At 43.4% G+C, this 22,365-nt stretch overlaps 1 protein-coding gene across 6 annotated transcripts in view; it reads left to right on the forward strand.

The window, feature by feature from the left end:
- chd6 (chromodomain helicase DNA binding protein 6) overlaps nt 1-22,365 on the forward strand; it is a 268,663-nt gene that overhangs the window by 240,982 nt on the left and 5,316 nt on the right. For all 6 annotated transcript variants that reach the window (XM_060836582.1, XM_060836583.1, XM_060836584.1 and 3 more), the window contains 5 exons: nt 3,170-3,324; nt 4,158-4,379; nt 8,956-9,387; nt 16,282-16,470; nt 17,465-17,605. In XM_060836582.1, coding sequence (XP_060692565.1) covers nt 3,170-3,324; nt 4,158-4,379; nt 8,956-9,387; nt 16,282-16,470; nt 17,465-17,605 — 1,139 coding nt within the window. The remainder of the gene's footprint in view (nt 1-3,169; nt 3,325-4,157; nt 4,380-8,955; nt 9,388-16,281; nt 16,471-17,464; nt 17,606-22,365) is intronic.

A 22,365-nucleotide genomic window follows, 5' to 3' on the forward strand; every position in this document is an offset into this window, starting at 1 on the left:
CTGTTCAACCTCCTCATGGAAGCACGAGGCAGCGCCGATACAGTCATCGATGTAGCGGAGGAAAAGGTGGGGGGTGGTGCCAGTGTAGTTGCGGAAGATGGACTGTTCCACATATCCTACGAAGAGACAGGCATAGCTGGGGCCCATGCGGGTGCCCATGGCAACTCCTTTAGTTTGGAGGAAGTGGGAGGATTGAAAAGAGAAGTTATTCAGGGTGAGGACCAGTTCAGTCAGTCGAAGGAGGGTGTCAGTGGAAGGGTATTGGTTGGTGCGGCGGGAAAGGAAGAAGCGGAGGGCTTTGAGTCCTTCGTGATGGGGGATGGAGGTGTACAGGGACTGGATGTCCATCGTGAAAATAAGGCGTTGGGGACCGGGGAAGCGAAAATCCTGGAGGAGGTGGAGGGCGTGGGTGGTGTCCCGAACGTAGGTGGGGAGTTCTTGGACTAAAGGGGACAGGACCGTGTCGAGGTACGCGGAGATGAGTTCGGTGGGGCAGGAGCAGGCTGAGACAATGGGTCGGCCGGGGCAGTCAGGTTTGTGGATTTTGGGCAGGAGGTAGAAACGAACAGTGCGGGGTTGTGGGACTATGAGGTTGGAGGCGGTGGATGGGAGATCCCCTGAGGTGATGAGGTCCTGGATGGTCTGGGAGATGATGGTTTGGTGGTGGGAGGTGGGGTCGTGGTCGAGGGGGCGATAAGAGGAGGTGTCCGCGAGCTGGCGTTTGGCCTCAGCAGTATAAAGGTCGGTGCGCCAAACTACTACCGCGCCTCCCTTGTCTGCGGGTTTGATGGTGAGGTTGGGATTGGAGCGGAGGGAGTGGAGGGCTGCACGTTCTGAGGGTGAGAGGTTGGAGTGGGTAAGAGGGGTGGACAGGTTGAGTCGGTTAATGTCGCGGCGGCAGTTGGCTATAAATAGATCGAGGGCGGGTAAGAGGCCAGCACGGGGTGTCCAGGTGGATGGGGTGCGTTGGAGGCAGGAGAAGGGGTCGTCAGAGGGTGAGCGGGAGTCTTGGTTGTGAAAGTAGGCACGCTCTTTCCTGCAGAAACATGACAAGTCCAGACTTACATTTCTCCTCCAATTAATATCAAGAGAAAACCTTTGGCCTGTCTATCTGAAACCCAACACGTTGCATTGAATTACTTCGAACTTACGCAGCCTAAACAGTTGATGTCTTCCACTTGAGCTGCATTAAATCTCATGTGCCTGAGCTGAACCTGTATCACTTTATACTCTGCGTTATCCATCTGTAAATAGTGATGTGATTTCTGTACTATCACAAACTTTTGCAGTGAATTCCATATCCTGCCAGTCACTGCAAGCAAAAATGTTTTCCCTGCACTCTGTCCTAAAATTCATGCATTTAATCCTGTATTATCCAAGTTCCTTTAAGTTAAATCTCAAAAATACAGGAAACTTTAGAGGTAGGTGCCTGGGTAGGCCTGGCAGCGCCCTGAACCCGCTCCGGTTTTCAATACCATAATTTTGATTTCTGGTTTCAATTTGCCTTCCTGCTTACATGAATATATTCTCAATGATGGTGCATCCACTATTCTCCGGCTAGACAGTTCCAAAGACTTGTGGTCTTCTGTGTGAATAAATTTCTTCACATCTTAGTCCTAAATAACTGGCTTCTTATTTAATTGTCCAGCTAGGGGAAAAGATCCCTCAGTGTCTACCCTGCCAAGCCCCTTCAGAATCTTGAATGCTTCAATAAGATCACCTCTCATTTCTCTAACCCCCAGAAGAGAGAGATTAAATTCACTCAGCTTTTTATCGTAGGACAACCTTCTCATCTCAATCTGTAAACCTTTTTTTAATCCATATCTGGGATGTGGGTGTTGCTGGCTGGGCCAGCGTTTATTGCCTGTCCCTAGATGCCCTTGAGAAGGTGGTGGTGAGGTGTTTTCTTGAACCACTGCAGTCACCTGCTATGGATAGACCCACAATCCCCTTAGGGAAGGAATTCCAGGATCTTTGACCCAGCGACATTGAAGTAATGGCAATAGCTTGGTGGTGCGAGGGATCGGGGAGAGAATCTGAAAGTGATGGTGATCCCATGTATCTGCTGCCCTTGCCCATCTAGTAGGGTCCTTCAAGGGGTGGTGGTTAGATACTTCGCTCTACTGTCTCTGATGCAAGTGTATCCATTTTTAAATAAGGAGTCCAGATAGACTAAACAATTGTGGCAAGACTTGTGTATTCTTGCACTCTAATCATCTTGTAATGAAGGTTAACATGCTATTTGCCTTCCTAATTGCATGCTGAGTACCCTTGCATACTAACTTCCTGTATTCTTTGGATGAGTTCGCCAAAGGTTCTCAATATCAACATTTTCAAATTTAATATCTTTTCAAACGTTTTCTTTTTTCTATACTTCGAGTTGATAACCTTACTTTTCCCTACATTGTATTCCACCTGTCACCTTGTCACCACTCTCGCACCACCTCTTTCATGTGTCTTTCTCACAGCTTATCACCTAACTATATATTGTCAGCAAATGTAGATATATTCTTCTCTTTTTTCAAGTCTAATTCATTAATGTATTTTATGAAAGCCGAAGCCCTAGCACTGACCCTTGTGACATTTCACCAATTACAGACTATCAATTTTGAAATGCTCAATTTATCCCTACTCTGTTTCTTGACAATCAACTAACCCTCTATCCATGATAATATATTATCCTTCCTTCCTTCCTTATTTTGTATGGTACATTATCTTTTGACAACATAATAATACAGTCTGTTTCTGACCAGTGTCCCAATCGTTAATCCTGAACAGTTCTATCAATGTCATGTTTCCCTGCACTTAAAGCAGATAAAAAGTGTCATTGGAACACTTTTGAAACCCTTTAGAAACCCTTTAATGCGTGAGGTATTTATTAAAAATATTGTTTATGGGATTTGGGTAGCACTAGCAATGCAGCGTATCTGTCTCTAGTTACCATAATGACATTAAAAATTAAATTGAAAACGCGGTAATATATCAGTCATTTCCCTGAAAAACATTGATAAAATTGTTCGTTCTTATTGATAGTTGAGCAATTGACAAAATTGAAACTTGCCACTATGAGGTTTGAAAGTGAAACCTCTAGCTTATTAAACTGTGATTATAAAAAAGTTAAAATTATACATCCCTACCATTATTACAACAAGAATGTTGATCTTCTCAGCTATTGCACTGAAGAATTTTGATGAGGAAAGCAATACGTCTACCAGCCTTGGTCAAGATGAAATCCAGGACAACCTCCTTCAGGATATCAGAGAGCCAACTATCGCTCAGCTGCTTCAAGAGAAAACACTCTATTCATCTGCAGAGTGGCCAAAGGTAGTTTGGAGACTAGGGACAGCTGCTTCACGGATGGACAACTGGCTGCTGGGAATAGGGGTTGTACTGTAATCTAGACTGACAGTCCACTCTTGCACTGTCAGAATGGCCAGCTTTCACATGAAATTTCAAATCTGTCTGCTCTCTTGAGTTAACTTAAAGATGCCATGGCCAAACTTTGAACCTCAAAGAGCTGTGGAGGTCCTCTTCATGATCTGTTCAATATTTAGAACTCAACCAGAACCCTAAAATATATTGAGGAATTTATGTTCTTGCTGTCTTGGAGATGGTCTATCTACGCATTAGCTGCACTGTCTCTGACTGTGTAGGAGACTCTGCACTAATATTCCAGATGCCCAGGCTAATGCTCTACGGACACTGGTTCATGGTAGAATTTAAATTCATTTAATCAACCTGGAATTGAAAATTAGTCTTGGTAATGATGGCCATCATATTATTGTTATTGTAAAACCCACCTGCTTCACTGATGTGTATAAGGAAGGACATTTGCTGCCCTTACCTTCCATGGCCACTGTGTGACTCCAGATCCACGGCAATGTGGTTTAATTTTAGTTGTCCTTGCAAATAACCTCACAAACCATTTCATTCACGGGCAATTGGGGATGGTCAACCAATGCTAGCAATCACATCCTTTAAAAATAAACAAAAACAAGTACAATTCAAAAGTACTTCCTTGACTGTACGGCAAGTTTATTTGTTCTTCCATTAGCTAGCTGCGTAACAACAATCTTAAATTGATAAAAAACAAATTATTTTCTAGCAATCAACCTTCACGTTTGCAATTAAGCTTTTTCTGCTTTTAACACCCTCAGGATCGAGTCATCATAAACCGCATTGACAATATCTGTCATGCCGTGTTAAAAGGGAAATGGCCATCAGCACAGCAGCAGAGCCTTGAACCTCAGGGTGGGATGTATTCCATGGCTACTCCGACAGAAACTCTGAGCATGAGAAGCTGCCTGAGTGTTCCAGTGCAGGCCGCACACACCCTCAGCATTGCTGATGGCTCCTTATCTGCCCAACACCTTACAAAGGTACGCTATCACCACTCCAGAACTTGCCCGAGGTAATCGATTAATTTGTGTCATTATTTAATTTCTGATGCAGATCACAGTTGGTGGGATGGTGATGTTAAGGAGAGGAACAAAACAGGAAATAAAACTATATATTCCTTGAGTTGTTCAAAGTGACATGAATATAAGGCCTAAGAGAATGTACAATGGGGCTACAGAATCATAACTTATGTGGAATATCCTTCATTCCTGTTCCTGACCTTTAAATGAGTTCTCTGATTTAGTTCCACTCCCATGATCTTTTATTGTAGCCTTTCAAATCTTTCCTCTTCTTCCAACGTGCCATTTTCTGCTTTGACATATTTGTCCAAAGTTCACCTGTTTCCACAGCTCATTGAGCCAGCACATTTGAGCCCGCAATGGGCGGCACGGTGGCACAGTGGTTAGCACTGCTGCCTCACAGCGCCTGTAGACCCGGGTTCAATTCCCGACTCAGGCGACTGACTGTGTGGAGTTTGCACGTTCTCCCCGTGTCTGCGTGGGTTTCCTCCGGGTGCTCCGGTTTCCTCCCACAGTCCAAAGATGTGCGGGTCAGGTGAATTGGCCAAGCTAAATTGCCCGTAGTGTTAGGTAAGGGATAAATGTAGGGGTATGGGTGGGTTGCGCTTCGGCGGGTCGGTGTGGACTTGTTGGGCCGAAGGGCCTGTTTCCACACTGTAAGTCTAATCTAATTTCAGATCATCATTACTTCCTGTACAGAAAGCCTTTTGATCCTGACCTGAGATCATGGACAGGTTATGATGCACAAGGAGGCCATTAAGCCTGTTGTATCCTCACCAGCTTTCCAAATGAGCATCATAATTTCATGCCATCCTCTACTCAATCCATCCTCTACTCAATCACAGTAGATTGTGAAAAAGTCAACCAGATCCTGTCTTCACTGCCTTCTCTCCAGGAAGAATAGTCCCAACCCCTCAATCTGTTCTCATAGCTGAAGTTTCTCAAACCTGGAACCATTCTTGTAAATCTCTTCTGTAGCCTCTCCAATCAGTTTGCGTCCTTCCTAAAGTGTGGTGCCCAGAACTGTACTCCAGATGAGGTCTAACTAGTGTTTTACACGGGTTCAACACCTTTTGCTTGTCTCTATTAATAAATAAAGTCTACTTAGTGCTGTCTCCACCTGTCCTGTCATCTTCAATGATCTGTGTACTTATGCGTCCAGGTCCCACTGCTCTTGTGCCCTCAAACTACAGCACAGAAAAAGGCCCTTTGGCTTGTTGAATCCACACCAGTGAAATTTGAGTACCTAACTATTCTAAATATTTCTTAAATGTTTATAACGGTTTCTGTCTCTACTACCCTCACAGGCAGAGAGTTTGAGATTTCCACCACTGTCTAGGTGAAAACATTTTTCCTCCTGCCCCTTACCTTAAATCTGTGCCATTCCCGTCATTGATCCCTTCACCAAGAGGAAATGTTCCTTCCTGTCTATTTTGTTAATGCCCCTCATAATCGTATACATCTCAGCCATGTCACCCTTTCAATCTCCTCTGCTCCAAGGACAGCAACCCCAATCTCTCCAAGTTCTCTTCACAACTAAAACTCTCCAGCCCAGCCACCATCCTGGTAAATCTTCTGTGCACCCTTTCCAGTGCTGACACATCCCTCCTATAATGTGGATTGCAGAACTGAACATAGACCATAGAACATAGAAAAATACAGCGCAGTACAGGCCCTTCGGCCCTCGATGTTGCGCCGACCAAAGCCTACCTAACCTACGCTAGCCCAATAACCTCCATATGCTTATCCAATGCCCGCTTAAATGACCATAAAGAGGGAGAGTCCACCACTGCTACTGGCAGGGCATTCCATGAACTCTCAACCCGCTGAGTAAAGAATCTACCCCTAACATCTGTCCTATACCTACCACCCCTTAATTTAAAGCTGTGTCCCCTAGTAACAGCTGACTCCATTAGCGGAAAAAGGTTCTCACTGTCAACCCAATCTAAACCCCTAATCATCTTGTACACCTCTATCAAATCTCCCCTAAACCTTCTTTTCTCCAATGAGAACAGGCCCAAGTGCCTCAGCCTTTCCTTATACGATCTTCCTGCCATGCCAGGCAACATCCTGGTAAACCTCCTCTGCACACGTTCCAATGCCTCCACGTCCTTCTTATAATATGGCGACCAAAACTGCACACAATACTCCAGATGAGGCTGCACCAGAGTCTTATACAACTGCAACATGTCCTCCGGACTCCGGAACTCAATTCCTCTACCAATAAAGCCCAGTACACCATATGCCTTCTTCACAGCACTATTTACCTGGGTGGCAACTTTCAGAGATCTGTGTACATGGACACCAAGATCCCTCTGCTCATCCACACTACCAAGTAGCCTACCATTAGCCCAGTAATCCATCTTCTTGTTACTCCTGAACACAGTGATGTAGCTGTGGCCTAACCAAAGGCCTGTACAGTTTCAGCATAACCTCCTTGCACTTAAACTGTGCTTCATCTAATAAATATGATGTGGTTATACTCCAATAGGTTTATTTGGAAGTACAAGCTTTCGGAGCGCTGCTCCTTCATTGGGTAACTACCTGATGAAGGAGTAACGCTCCGAAAGTTTGTACTTCCAAATAAAATCTGTTGGTTTATAACCTGGTGTTGTGATTTTTAACTTTGTCTAATAAAGGCAAGTATCTCAATTGGCTTTTTAACCAGTTTATCCTACTACCATTAGGGACCAATGTACATGAAGCCCAGGCCCCCCTGTTCCTCGATGCTACCGAGGATCCTACTCTTCATTATATATTCCCTTGCCTTGCTTACCCTGCTCACGTGCATCATCTCACTTATTCAGATTAAATGTATTTTTTTCTTTGTTTAAACTTGTACTCTTTGTCTCCCTATGTTCTTTCTACCAAAGACCATTACTGCACACTTCTCTACATTGAACTTCATCTGCCATCAATCTGTCCATTCCACCACTTTATCCCAAATTTGTCGTCATCACAGTTTACAATTCTTCCAAGTTTTATATCGTTTCAAGTCTTTAAAATTGTTACCTGTGTACCAAGACCTAGGTCATAAATACGAATCAGGAATCTTTTATCTGAAAACCTTGGGACTGACTGGTTTTTAGATAGAGGATAGTTTCAGTTTTTGGGTACATTTGCTGTTATTGGTCCATTCGGAGTCCATTCAGACCCTTTGGGGAAAAACTTCATTTTTAGGTCCATATAGTCCATTTTAGGTCTTTTCAGTTTTCGGACATGTGGATAAAGGATACCCGATCCATGTATCAGTAAAAGTATGGACCCCAATATTGACCGATGACTCAATGAGATATGACATTCATTTGATGCCTTAAAAATATCCAAACTTCCTTGTTCCAAACTCCAAGCTGTTCTCACATCACCCATGTTTGTTTTAATGGACTGTGATTTATTTTCTTAAATAAGGTAAAACTAATTGTAGGATTTTCCTTCAGGAGTTAAGAATCCAGTGCTGAGTTTCGGTCCCAGCTGATTATCCTCCCCTTCCACTTGCCAGTGGATCATGCTTCTGTATTGCTTAAGGGAAAGGATACAAAGTACTTTAATAAACATATGCACCATGACATCAAATCATCTCTACTCACCATGTGAGTGTAATCTTTTGATATTTGATTCTCTACCACTTTACAGTTTCTTCCCCCATGATCCTGTTAAAAGTCAATGTTATAAGCCACGTTGTTCCGCATCCCTCGAACAGTGTCTTCATTTAGCACTCTTGTCATTTTGCCCCCTTCCTTAAACATTGACCAACTGTGGACACTGCTCCTGTCCTTTTCCACTCCAGGGTTTTCAAATTTTGCCATGTGCTAATTTTCTGCTTGAATCCCTCCAGCTTACCTCTGCCTTTCTTGTGACCCTGAACACAGCAGTTAAAGATCTGGTATCTTCTCCCATTTTTAAATTTATTAAATTTGCCACAACTTTTGAGATAGTCCATTATGCTGCCTTTCTGCATTGTCCAATTCTGCAGGACCTGTCTCTTACACTTCTGAAAACTAATTTATGGGATGTGGCAATTGATGGAAATTTATTGTGTATGACTTCTCTCTGAGATGTGTCCTAAGCGGCCCTTTTAAACCGCAGGTACAATAAAATAAACATGGGTAATGTGAGAACAGTTTGGAGTTTGGATCAAGGAAGTTTGGATATTTTTAAGGAATCAAATGAGTGTCATATCTCATTGAGCCATTGGTTAATATTGGGGTTCTTGCTTTTACTGATACACAGATTGGGTAATCTTTCTCCACATGTCTGAAAACTGAAAAGACCTAAAGTGGACCTGAATGGATCTAAAAGTGAAGTTTTTTTCTCAAAGAGTCTAAATGGTTTGCTCAATTAGTTCAGAGTAAGAAAGAGTTGATGTTAGTATGTGACTGGCATCATGAACAAGTTCAGACAGGGTCTATCCTACCGCGAAGGATATTTCTTCTGTTGGTCTCTGCACGACTCTGTACAATTCTTGTGTATGATTTTACTTTGTGAACAATTTTATTATGACTGTTACTGACAAAGTGCAATTCTGTTTGGAAAACAGGAGAGTTTACTCACATTAACATTCCCAAGGGATCAGAGAAAGAGACGGCGAAAATACGAGTTTGAGACAGACCGAGGAGCAAAGCGGAAGAACGTGGAAGAGGTTTCTCCATCTCTTACTCGCCCTCCTGTAATTTTAAACGGGTGGCAAGAGACTGCTATGGACCTCTCGAAGGCTTCTGAGGAGGCATCCGGTTCAGTGCCAGTCGTCATCAGTGCAAGCACACCAAAGCTGGGATCACTAGAGCCTTCGAGTGCTTTCAGGGCAGACATGGCTGGGGTCCTGCAGGCAGGCCTCGTCCACCCAGTCACTGGGCAGGTGATGAATGGCGCCTTTAGAGGTGATGACACGTCGAGGAGGAGGCGAGGACGAAGAAAGAACGTTGAAGGAATTGACATCCTCTTTATGAAGGAAAAAAAGCCAGACAACTTGGTACGTAGAAAACAGTGGCTTGATGTGGTTGGTGCTACATAGCAGCAAGAGCCAATAGCAAAAGGAAATGAAGCCCTCTTGCACTGTGCAGCTTCTGATTGTGGCAAGCACTATGTGGCTGGCCTCCCTATTTCTGTATGAATTCATTTTGGGTTTGGGTGGTGAGCTTGAGATCTGTCAATGGAGTAATAGCATTAATCATAACCAGAAAGAGGAACAGAGCATGAGAATCTCCAGCAGGTCAGGCAGTGAAATGTAATAGATTTTAACTTTGAAAGTTAGAAATGTGGGGTAAGAGCAAAAGAACAGAAGTAGAGGTTAAATGACAAAGTTGGTCGAGAAAGAGTAAAGGAATGGCGATAGATGTTTGGGCAGTATATTAGCATGGATAGAGAATGGGCTAATAAAAGACAGAGTTGGGATAAGGGAGGTACTTTCAGAATGACAGCCTGTAACTAGTGCAGTGCTACAGGGATCAGTGCTGGGGCCACAATTATTCAGTGTACATTAATAACTTGTAAGAGGAAAGGGAATGTACTAAGATCAAATTTGCAAATGACATAAAAATAGGTTGGGAGTGGTGAGGATGATATGAAGAGTCTGCAGAGGGATATAGACAGGCTGAGTGAGTGGGCAAAACCTTGGCAGATGGAATATAATGTGAGGGAATATGAGGTTGAGAGTTTTGACTGGAGGAAAAGGGGAGTTGAACATTATTGAAGCGGAGAAGGACAAAGAAAGCTGCATCAGAGAGGGATTTGGGGACCTTTGTGCATAAATTACAAAAAGCTAGCACCTAAATTCAACAACTAATGGGGAAGGCAATTGGAATGCTTGCCTCCTTTCTTTCAAAGGCAATGGAGTATAAAAAAAAGGGGAAGGCTTGTTGCAGCTATACAGGGCTCCAGTCAGACCACAGCTGGAAGACTGTGAACAGTTTTGGTCCCTTTATCAATGGAAAGGGAGAATCTAGGACCAGAGGGTGTATTCTCTGCTTAAGGCACCCCTCACTCAAGACAGATGAGGTTTTTTTTTCTGAGGATGGTGAATCTATGAAATTCTTTACAATGAAAGACTGTACAAGTTGGGCCGTTATGTAAATGCACAGAGATGGACAGATTTTTAATCAGCACAAGAATCCAGAGTTATGGGGAAGAGGCTGGAATGTGGAGTTGAGGATGATCAGATCAGTTATGAGCTAATTAAAGATGGACCAGACTCGATAGGTCACATGACCTGCTTATAGACAAAAGAAACAAAAACGTCTGAAGGAGATGGAATGAAAGTGATGAACATTAGCCATTTGAGAGCAAGAAATGGAAAAGAATGACACTAAAGACAGAATTGCAAAGAACACGGAGACAAAATATGAACAGTGATTATGATCTGAAATTACTGAAGCAAATGTTAATTCCAGAAAGCTGTAATTTGAATAATAGAAAGATGAGTGCTGTTTCCCAACCTTGCAATAAGTTTCAATCTAACACTGCAGGAGACTGAGGACAGAGAGGTCAGCGTGAGGGCAAGATGGAGAATTAAAGTGACAGCCCACTGAAAGTTCAGGGAAAGCTTGCAGACTGAACGATGGTGTTGTACAAAGTGATCACCTCATCTGCATTTGGTCTTCAATGTTGATAAGACCACAATTATGCAAAGCAGATATATTACTTTGAAAAAGTATGTGTGTATAATTGTTCCATCCAGATGAAGTGTTTGGAGTCTGACACAGTGGACTGATGGATAGTGAATGGGTTGGTGTTGCAGTTCCTGCACTTGAATGGGAAGATGCTGAGGGAAGGGCAGGGAGTTTTGGGGATGAATTGAGAAGTGGACCAGACTGTCTCAGATGAAATAATCCTTTTGGACTGTTGAAAGGAACGAGGAGGTAAAGATATGTTTCATGGTTGAATTATGTTAACAGGTTGTGGAAATGATGGAAAGTGATCAGTTGATTTTAGAGGCTAGAGGGGCAGAAGCTGTGAACAAGGGAAACTGTTACATGGTTCTGGGATGCTGGGGAAAGTTGCAAGCACAATTATGGGAAAAAGAATGAACACAAATTTATCAGTCATAAAAGATAGAGAAATCTTCAGTTGAAGAGAGAGGAAAATGTGTCAGAAGCAGGTCATGGTAGAGATCAGAGCAGATGTGTGGTGACAGATAAACTTAAGTAGCATTGAGATCCTTTTAGGATTTAGTGAGCTTGTAGTCTGTTCATTTATGACCCAATCCCAAAACTGAGGGAGGGGAAAAAAGAAGAGTGGGTGTTTTCTTTAGATGAGAAAAGAGTGGAAATTGGCAGACATAACTTGGATCCATGCAGCTAACAATAGCAACCTTTTATTTAGAAGGAAGTGAATGGAGTGAAAAGAGAAGTTGTTCAGTGTGCGAACAAATACAACCAGATGAAGAAGGCTGGTGGTAACTGGGAAACTTGGGCCTCTGTTCAAGGGCAAGTCATGGAACTCGAGACTGTCCCTGGTGAAGAGTTACGCCCGAAATAAGCAGAGTCCTGATGAAGGGTTATGCCTGAAACATTGACTCTATTGCTCTTCAGATGCTACTGAACTGCTGTACTTTTTCCAGCACCACACTTTTATCAACTCTAACTTCTTCAGCGTCTGCAGTCCTCACTATCTCCTGGTGAAGAGTGAAGGTGTAAGGAGTTTTGCTGCCCTTGACAAAACATAGAGAACAGTGGAAGAATTCACAGGCCTGGCAGCACCTGTGGAGAAAGAAACATTTCAAGTCTGGTGTGATTCTTCAGATCTCAGCATTAATTGTTTCTCTCCTCACAAGAATACCAGACCTGCTGAGTTTCTCCAGCATTGTGTTTATTTCAGATTTCCAGCATCTGCAATATTTTGCCTTTCTACAAATAGACGATTCAGGTCAGGAAACTGGAAACTGTTTAAGTGAGACAGAGTGCTGGAAAAATCTCAAATCTAGGTAACATGAGACTGGACAGTGGGATAGATTACAATTTAGAATAAATCTGAAAGAGGACCCCTAACCATAGACGGCGAGGCAATAGTGTCGTGGTATGGTCATTGAACTGGTCATTCGTTACCCTGGTGCAATTTTCTGGGGACATGGATTCAAATCCAGCCTTGGCAAACAGTGAAATTTGAATTCAACAAAAAGTTTGGAATAAAAAGCTCATCTAATTGTTGATTATTCTGTTGAATTGATTGAACCCATCTGGTTCACTCATGTCCTTTAGGGACGGAAACCTACTATCCTTACATGGTCTGCCCTAGTGTGGCTCCAGACCCAAAGCAATGTGACTCACTCTTGAGTGTCCTCTGGCCAATTAGGGATGGGTAATAAATGCTGGCCTGGCCATCAATGCCCACATCCCATAAACAAATTCTAAAAAGTAAATAAATAAAGACAATAAAACACTGATTTAATAAATTCCATCTCATTTATTCAGTCTTGGGAATGGGGCAATTTTCTGCACCCACTTTATTAACTCCTCTTGTCTGAGGCTCTCCTTCACTAAGGTGTGTAGAAACTCCATCTGAATGTACAGAGGCAGCATCTCAATGACTGACAGACAGATTACTGCTGCTTTTGTGTGATTGCAAGGGAGTGATAGTTTCATCTTGGCTACTGGCTATCGCTTGTATAGAGTTCAGAAATACATTTCTAATTGCCAATTATTAGGAGTTTTGTCACCCCAGAAGCAATTGGTGATGTGATAGAAATGTTTAAAATTATAAATGAATCGCACAGAGTCAATAAAAGTGGTCTTTCGAGTGTTAAAAGGAGGACGATCCGGGTATGAGCGAATGTAATAAATTTACAGTTGAACAGGAGAAACATTATTCACAGCATGGCTCAGGAGTGATATTCATGGGTTACTGAGTAACACAGACACCGTGTCACCATAAAAGAATAAATTAAGTTAAAGAATTGAAGGGAGGAACACAGCAGACACCTGGGATTAAGTTACTGCTGGTGGAAGCATAAGCATTAACGTGACTGGCTGAAGGGCTTATTTCTATACTGTGTTTTTACACAGTTCTCTTATTTACAATGTTAGAGCTAGAATGCATTGGGATAAAGTTCCAATGGGCAGAAGAATTTTGTATTTTATGTGCAAGGAAACTGTCCAAACCTTTTCCTTGCCTGGTCTGGTCCAGCTGCAGCCTTTCAGCCTCTATAACATTCAGTGAGGTAACAGCTCATCTGCATATTAACTTTGTTCTTCTGCCTTAACGTCACCTATCTTTTTATACAAAATCAGTCTCAGTTGTAAAGTTATAAATTAAACTATGATCTCCTGCTTTTTGTGGGAGAATGATACCTTTCTCACATCTTTTAGTTGGTGAATTGTTTCTTAACTGCTCTCCTGAATGGCCTGGCTCCTTGTCCTCGATTGTCTCCGATGGGAAGATTTCTCCCTGTAAGCAGAGGAACCTGGGTTTATATGTCGATATGTTCCTACAGGTTGGAGGGAGAAGGCAAGAGAATATCTCTAGGTGACATGCTCATTTAGAGAGTCAACGCATACACACGGCACTGTAACAATTATATGAATTATGAATTCACTCATGTACTTTATCAATTGCTTTTGAAATCCTTAATATCTCAAGTCACCCATCCTGGGCTATGTCTATCATGGAACTGCATAGAATTTAAATATATTTGCATAAGTTGCTAACGTATCTCTGCTGTAAATTCTATCCACCAATGACAATACAATTCCTTAAGACCAGTCAAATATTCATGCTGGAGAGATGCAAATCAGAAATATAAAAATAAAGGCTGAATGCTTGTACTGAGGATTTTCCAAGTTCAGGAAAAAGATAAAGGCTTTAAAAAAGGGTAGACAGAAAGTTTACCAAGTTTCACCAGGGATGAGGAACTTGAGTTAAGAGGAGAGTTGGAGAAGCTGGGGTTTTCTGTCTCTGAGTGGAGAACATTAGGAGAAAACTAAAAGTGGCAGAAACTGTTTTTCTGGCATGTGAGTAACTAACCACGAGTTAAAAGATTTAAAGTAGTTCACACAAGAAATGGAGAAATAACTAATGTGTTCAATTATGAGTTGATGTTGAAGAAATTTGGCATCTTGGGGCGGACGAGGTTCAGAACTGACTACATAGCAATTTCCAAATGATGAAATGTTTTAAAGTATTGATAAAGAGTTAGTTTTAAAAGATTTTCTCCAGATCAATAATTAGAAGTCATTGATTTAAAATTATCAGCAAAAGATCTAGGAATAACATCAATATTATTGATATGGAGAACTGCCAGGAGTTAGAATGAATTAGGAACTGAAAAGGTGGTGAATCCTGATCTTGAAAAGGGTATCCTAACTTTGTAAGATTGAGAATCTTACAAAGTTAGGAGAAACGAAGGTGTGTGGGATGAGACATTTCATAAGACAGGCCTAGTGAACTGAATTGAATGGCTCTTGTATTGTACATTACTTTGATTCTGTTAGTAAGTCGGGAAACACATGTGCCACACAAATACCAGGCACCTCCTATTTCCAAAAAAGAGTGGCCAAACTTCACCCCCCTGACATTGGATGATGTCGCCTCTTAACTGAAGTTCGTCATCCCTGGTAAATTATCGTATACTTCCGGTCTGCACCTTTTAAGGCCTTTATATCTTTCCTGAACTTGGGGAATCCACAATGTGAGCGTTCAGTCTAATGTCTGCTTATTCTGTTTGTGTTCCTGACATGTTGCTTTCTCTAGTATGAAAGTTTGAGTGTTTCTAATGTTGGGAAAAGGCTATTCCTTACTGGTGGAGAGAAATATAATCAACCCTTTGTCGTGATGAGGGCAGCTCCATTAACATTCAAGAATCTGAATATCACCGAGGTATCGACAGCTTGATTTGATTCCCCCTACACAACTTCAGTGTTTATTCCCTCCACTATCAATGCCAAGTAGCAGCATTGTGTACCATCTATAGGATTCATATCAGCAACTCATTAATGCTCCTTCAACAGCACCTTCTAAATTGTTGACTTCTACCATCTAGAAGGACAAGGGCAGCAGATACAAGGGAATACCATCGTCTTCTCCTGCAAGCCACTCACCATCCTGCCTTGGAAAAACATCACTGTTCCTTCACTGTTACTGGTTCAGAATCCTGCAAGGCCCTCTGTAACAGCATTGTAGGTGTATCTAACTCCCATGTACTTCAGCAGTTCAAGAAGGCAGCTCACCACTACCTTGAGCAAAGCCCACATCTGGCAAATGAATATTTTTTTTAAAAACTCTTGCCGCTCTCAGGAAGCTTAATAATCCAATGTCACACATTTAAGGCAACTGTTAGTTAACATGGTGAATTGTCCAACTTCCATTAACACGGCAAGTTGTTGTGATCTGGAATGTGCTACTTAAAGGGAAATGGAAACCGGTTCAATGATAATCTTGAAAACTAGAAATTAATCGAATTACTTAGAATTTCATCGGCAACAACAAAAGAACAGGCCAGTTGGTTTAAGCTAGAGTTTATGCTTGAGCCCTCTCTCAGCCTATTTTGTCTAAACTGTACGATATATATTTCTGATCCGTTTTCTCCCTTGTATTTATCTAGCTTCCCTTAAATGCCATCATCTCAGCCACTCCTATTGGTCACGTGACACCTTCTAAATACCCTTTATCTAAAGAAGTTTCTCCTGGAATCCTGATTGGATTTATTGGCGACCCTCATGTATTTATGGACCTAAATATTGGGCTGCCTTATACTATCTTCCTCTGTTTTAGCAATAAGTGAAAGGTTTAATCTATGAAGCTTGAGTGCTGTGGGAAAGAGCAGGGAGTTGGGACATTAAATAGTTCCTTCCAAGAGTCAGCACAGGCATGTGGGGCAAGTGACCTCCTCCTGTGCTGTATGATTCTATGATGAGGGATTTTCTTTTTCATGAAGGAGGTGGACCTATCGAAGCAGCTTTTCTCCGGGGTGGCTCGCTCTGCCGACAGCATGTCCAACATGATGATTAAACTCCCCCAAGGCAAGCAGCGACTGCCAACTGAGGAAGAGCAGAAAAACAAGAGTCTGATCGAGTGGCTGAGGCAACATCCCACCTACACTATGGATGTGTCCAACCTGGCTCCTGTAAGTATACTGTCGGTGACAGCACTTGCACACTTGCAGGATGAAAGGGATTGTTTTGTTTTGGTGGGTTTGTTTCTGGTGGTGAAGCAGACAGCTGGAAACATTGCAGCTGCTGGATTACCATTTGTTGCCTTTCATCCCGGACAAAGCAGCCTGCACCACGTTAAAACACCCACTCCTTCCACTGCCAGTGCAGTGTGTATCATCTATTAGATGCATTGCAGCTATTCATCAAGGAGACTTTGCAGCAAATCCCAAGTCCACAACTTCAGCTATTTTGGGCACTCAATGGCAGCGGGCACAAGGAAACGTCCTCAATTCCAGCTCCATCTCTAAAGTGCACATCACCCAAACTAAACACAAATCTTTGTGTTCTCTTTGTTGCCAAATTAAAAAGCAGTTAAAATGCAATAGTCTGAGGATGGGATTGCCTGAATATTTTGCATACTTGACACTTGCATATGACATATCTCACTCGCTGTGGGAGAGCAGCTGTTGCCCATGAAGCTAACATAATCTTAAAAGGAGGGGGAGGGGAGGTAACAAAGAAATAACAGATGACTATTTTCCTCAGCTCTTCATCTACATGCCGAGGTATGTTATGGGGAGAACATCAGACACTAACCAGTAATTTTGGCCACTGAACAAATATAATGGTCAGAGGGAAGTTCTGAGAAATAATTTGAAGGTGGGGAGAGAATTAACAAACCAAAAGTTTAGGAATAGACTTAAGAGCTGAGGCGTTCTGGCTGAATGTTCTATTATAGAAGATTAAATAAAGAGATGTGGATGAAATACAGCAAAGACGGACAGATATTTATGTGATAGTGTCATAGACACAGAAATTAGTGTGTGCAATGCATTCAAACACAGGCCCTTGCTGTTTGAGAGATGTTTATTAAAGTCTGCGTAGCATCTTCTACTTGTGTCTCAATCTTTTTCCATCCATCCCTGCTCAAAGCTGCATTGACTGATTATTCTGTTTCCATGACAGAATTGTACAGCAATTTTACACGGCCTTTCAGAACGTCCCAAACAGAGGAGACATCGGTGCAAGGACCCCAGTAAACTGGACATCAATACACTGACCGGGGAGGAGAGAGTCCCAGTTGTTCATAAGGGGAGTGGAAGAAAGGTAAGATCTTGTGGGCCTGAAGGTGGTATTCAACAGGATTCACCAGTTTGAATGGTTGCAAAGCCGCATAAAATGAAGATGAACTGTGATTGTTGGATCTGTAAATTAAAACCACGATCTTCCTTGTGGCAGGTGTTGGAGCCTAAACACTTGATGTCACAATGTAGGTGTCTTACTGCCCTTTTTTGGCTTCCTTCCTGGACACTGTCTATTGAGATGTGGAAGCATTGCTATCTGACTGAGTCTCTCCAGTGAAAAGATTGCAAATGCATGTTCATGAACAAATAGGAACAATTTCTTGACCTTTCATGAAGATTTAAAACCAGTATGAAAACATGTTTCTGAATTTGTATTATTTGAATAAGACATTTCTTCGTTTTGCTGTCACGGGCATATTCAGAAGTTTCCCATTCTCCTGAATTCCATTAAGCATTAGCTTCAGCTCTATGGTATATTTTGCTGCAGTTTAAGAATCCACATGGTACAGCAATGAGGGAGGGCAGCTCACCACCACCTTCTCAAGGGCAATTAGGGATAAGTGCTGGCCTATCCACCAATGCTCAAATCCCATGAATGAATGGAAAGGAGAGGCTGCCCTGTTGAAGTGCTATCTTTTGGATAGAGTCCATGCTGTTAGTGCAAGGTGACAGGTCATTATTTCTTTCAGAAAGCAGTAAAGTGATGTGTTTAATGAATGGAATATGCACAATGGCAGTCAAGCTGGCCACAGAAGCATGGAAACAGGTCTCTATCCCTCTTAAACTCTTCCCATCCATGTACCGATCTAAATGTTTTTATAAGTTGTTTCTACTGTACCTGCCTCAACCATTTTCTGTGGCAGCCCATTCCATATGCGCACCACTCTGTGTGAAGAAGTTGCCCCTCAGGTCCTTCTTAAATCGTTCCTCTCTCACCTTAAACCGATGCCCTCCAATTTTCAATAACCCATCCCTGGGAAAAAGATTATATACATTCATCCTTCATGATTTTAAACACTTCAATAAGGTCACCCCTCATTCTCCTACATTCCAAGGAATGAAGTCCTATCCTGGCCAACCTCCCCCTTTATCTCAGGCTGACTAGTCCTGGCAACATCCTTGTAAACCTTCTTTGCACTCTTTCCAGTTTAATTATGTCTTTCCTATAACACGGTGACCAAAACTGTACACAGCACTCCCAAGTGCGGCCTCACCAATAATTTATAGAAGCGTAACATAACACCCCAACTCCTATACTCAGTGCCCTGACCGATGAAGGCGAGCATGCTAATTGCCTTCTTCACCACCCTGTCTACCTGTGACACCCTTTCAAAGAGCAATGTACTTTACTTCTAGGTCCCTCTGTTCCACAGCACTCCTCAGGACCTTACCATTTACTGTACAAGTCCTACTTTGGTTTGACTTTTCAAAATGCAACACTTCACACCTATCTGTATTGAATTGCATTTGCCGATCCTCAACCCACTTCCCCATCTGATCAAGATCCCTCTGTAAGTTTTGATAACCTTCCTCGCTATCAACGATACCTCCTAATTTTGTAAACTGCAAACTTATTAATCATGTCTTGTACATTCACATTCAGATAATTTAGGTAAATAACAAATAATAAAGGTCCCTGTGGCACGCCACGAATCAGAGATCTCCAATCTGAGAAGCAACTTTCAAGCATCACCCTCTGCTTCCTGCCATCATCAATTTTGAACACAGTTAGCTAGCTTTCCCTTAATCCCATGTGACCTGACCTTCATGACTAGCCTGCTGTGCGGGATCTTATAGACATCCACTGCCCTACCCTCTTCGCTACCTCTTCAAAAAACTCTAAAAGATTTTTAAGACATGACTTCCTGAACACAAATCCATTCTGGCTATCTCTAATCAAACATTGACTATCCAAATGTTAGTTGACCCTGTCCCTCAGTATCCTTTCCAACAATTTGTCTACCATTGATGTCAGGCTCACTGGCCTGTCGTTCCCTTGTTTTTCTTTGTTCCCTTTCTTAAACAGTGGAACAACATTAGCCACCCTCCAGTCTTCCAGAATTTCACCAGTGGCTAAGGATGAAGCAAAAATCTACAAGGGACTCTGCAATTTCTTCCCTCGCCTCCCACAACATCTGAGGATGGACTTGATCAGGCCCAGGGGACTTATCCACCTTTAATATGCTTTAAGGCTGCAAACACCTCCTCTCTGGTAATATGTATGCAGTCCAAAACATCACCACTTGTTTTCCTTTATTTCCTTAGCATCCATGATTCTCTCCTCAGTAAACACTGAGGAGAAATATTCATTAAAACTCTGCCCCCACCTCCTTTGGCTCAACATATAGACAGTCATTCTGATCTTTAAGGGGACCTATTCTCTCCCTTGCCAGCCTTTTACTCTTAATATAGCTATAGAACCTCTTGAGCTTATCTTTAACCTTATCTGCCAGATCCATTTCATAACCTCTTTTTGCTCTTTTGATTTCCCTCTTAAGTGTGCTCCTCTACTTTTTATAGTCATCTAGAGATTCATTTGAACCCAATAGCTCAAAGCCTCCCATTTGCCACTCGTTCCTTTTCCATCAGACTCATCTAATCAACCCCTGCTAGATCCTGCCTAAAGGCCTCAAAATTGACCCTGCTCCAGTTTAGATCCTTAACTTGTGGACCTATCCTATCTTTATTCATAGAGTAAAAAATGAGGTCTGCAGATGCTGGAGATCACAGCTGCAAATGTGTTGCTGGTCAAAGCACAGCAGGTTAGGCAGCATCTCAGGAATAGAGAATTCGACGTTTCGAGCATAAGCCCTTCATCAGGAATAAGAGAGAGAGAGCCAAGCAGGCTGAGATAAAAGGTAGGGAGGAGGGACTAGGGGGAGGGGCGATGGAGGTGGGATAGGTGGAAGGAGGTCAAGGTGAGGGTGATAGGCCGGAGTGGGGTGGGGGCGGAGAGGTCAGGAAGAGGATTGCAGGTTAGGAGGGCGGTGCTGAGTTGAGGGAACCGACTGAGACAAGGTGGGGGGAGGGGAAATGAGGAAGCTGGAGAAATCTGAATTCATACCTTGTGGTTGGAGGGTTCCCAGGCGGAAGATGAGGCGCTCCTCCTCCAGCCGTCGTGTAGTTGTGTTCTGCCGGTGGAGGAGTCCAAGGACCTGCATGTCCTCGGTGGAGTGGGAGGGGGAGTTAAAGTGTTGAGCCACGGGGTGATTGGGTTGGTTGGTTCGGGCGGCCCAGAGGTGTTCTCTGAAGCGTTCCGCAAGTAAGCGGCCTGTCTCACCAATATAGAGGAGGCCACATCGGGTGCAGCGGATGCAATAGATGATGTGTGTGGAGGTACAGGTGAACTTGTGGCGGATATGGAAGGATCCCTTGGGGCCTTGGAGGGAAGTGAGTGTGGAGGTGTGGGCGCAAGTTTTACATTTCCTGCGGTTGCAGGGGAAGGTGCCGGGGGTGGAGGTTGGGTTGGTGGGGGGTGTGGATCTGACAAGGGAGTCACGAAGGGAGTGGTCCTTGCGGAACGCTGATAGGGGAGGGGAGGGAAATATATCCTTGGTGGTGGGGTCCGTTTGGAGGTGGCGGAAATGGCGGCGGATAATACGTTGTATGCGCAGGTTGGTGGGGTGGTAGGTGAGAACCAGTGGGGTTCTGTCTTGGTGGCGGTTGGAGGAGCGGGGCTCAAGGGCGGAGGAGCGGGAAGTGGAGGAGATGCGGTGGAGGGCATCGTCGATCACGTCTGGGGGGAATCTGCGGTCCTTGAAGAAGGAGGCCATCTGGGTTGTGCGGTGTTGGAATTGGTCCTCCTGGGAGCAGATGCGGCGGAGACGAAGGAATTGGGAATATGGGATGGCGTTTTTACAGGGGGCAGGGTGGGAGGAGGTGTAGTCCAGGTAGCTGTGGGAGTCAGTCGGTTTATAATAGATGTCTGTGTTGAGTCGGTCGCCCGAGATAGAAATGGAAAGGTCTAGGAAGGGGAGGGAGGAGTCTGAGACAGTCCAGGTGAATTTCAGGTCGGGATGGAAGGTGTTAGTAAAGTTGATGAACTGTTCAACCTCCTCATGGGAGCACGAGGCAGCGCCGATACAGTCATCGATGTAGCGGAGGAAAAGGTGGGGGGTGGTGCCAGTGTAGTTGCGGAAGATGGACTGTTCCACATATCCTACGAAGAGGCAGGCATAGCTGGGGCCCATGCGGGTGCCCATGGCAACTCCTTTAGTTTGGAGGAAGTGGGAGGATTGAAAAGAGAAGTTATTCAGGGTGAGGACCAGTTCAGTCAGTCGAAGGAGGGTGTCAGTGGAAGGGTACTCTCTTAGTTGCAACATTGTTAGGGTTGCTGGACCCAAAGTGCTCTCTGACTGACACATCAGTTACTTACCCAATCTCATTTCCTAAACGAAGGTCCAGTATTGCACCCTTCTGAGTAGGGCCCTCTACATATTGATTTAGGAAATTTTCTTTGACACATTTGACAAATACCACTGTGTCCAAGCCTTTTACACTTTTAAATGGCCCAGTCAATACAGGGGAAATTAAAATCTCCAACCAATGCTACTGTCTTATCCCTACAGGAATCTGCAATCTCTCTACACATCTGCTCCTTTAGTACCAGCTGGCTATTTGGGAGTCTGTAATACAATCCTCATTTCCCCCGAAGGATATGCTGTCTAAGCACTGTTGTTATGTTCTCCCTTATCAAAAGGCCAACTCTCCCTCCTCACTTACTTATACTTCTCTCATATCTGTAGCTTCTGTCTCCTGGAGCATGGAGCTGCCAGTCCTGCC

This window comes from Hemiscyllium ocellatum, chromosome 15 (genome assembly GCF_020745735.1).
Source record: "Hemiscyllium ocellatum isolate sHemOce1 chromosome 15, sHemOce1.pat.X.cur, whole genome shotgun sequence".
Taxonomy (NCBI): domain Eukaryota; kingdom Metazoa; phylum Chordata; class Chondrichthyes; order Orectolobiformes; family Hemiscylliidae; genus Hemiscyllium; species Hemiscyllium ocellatum.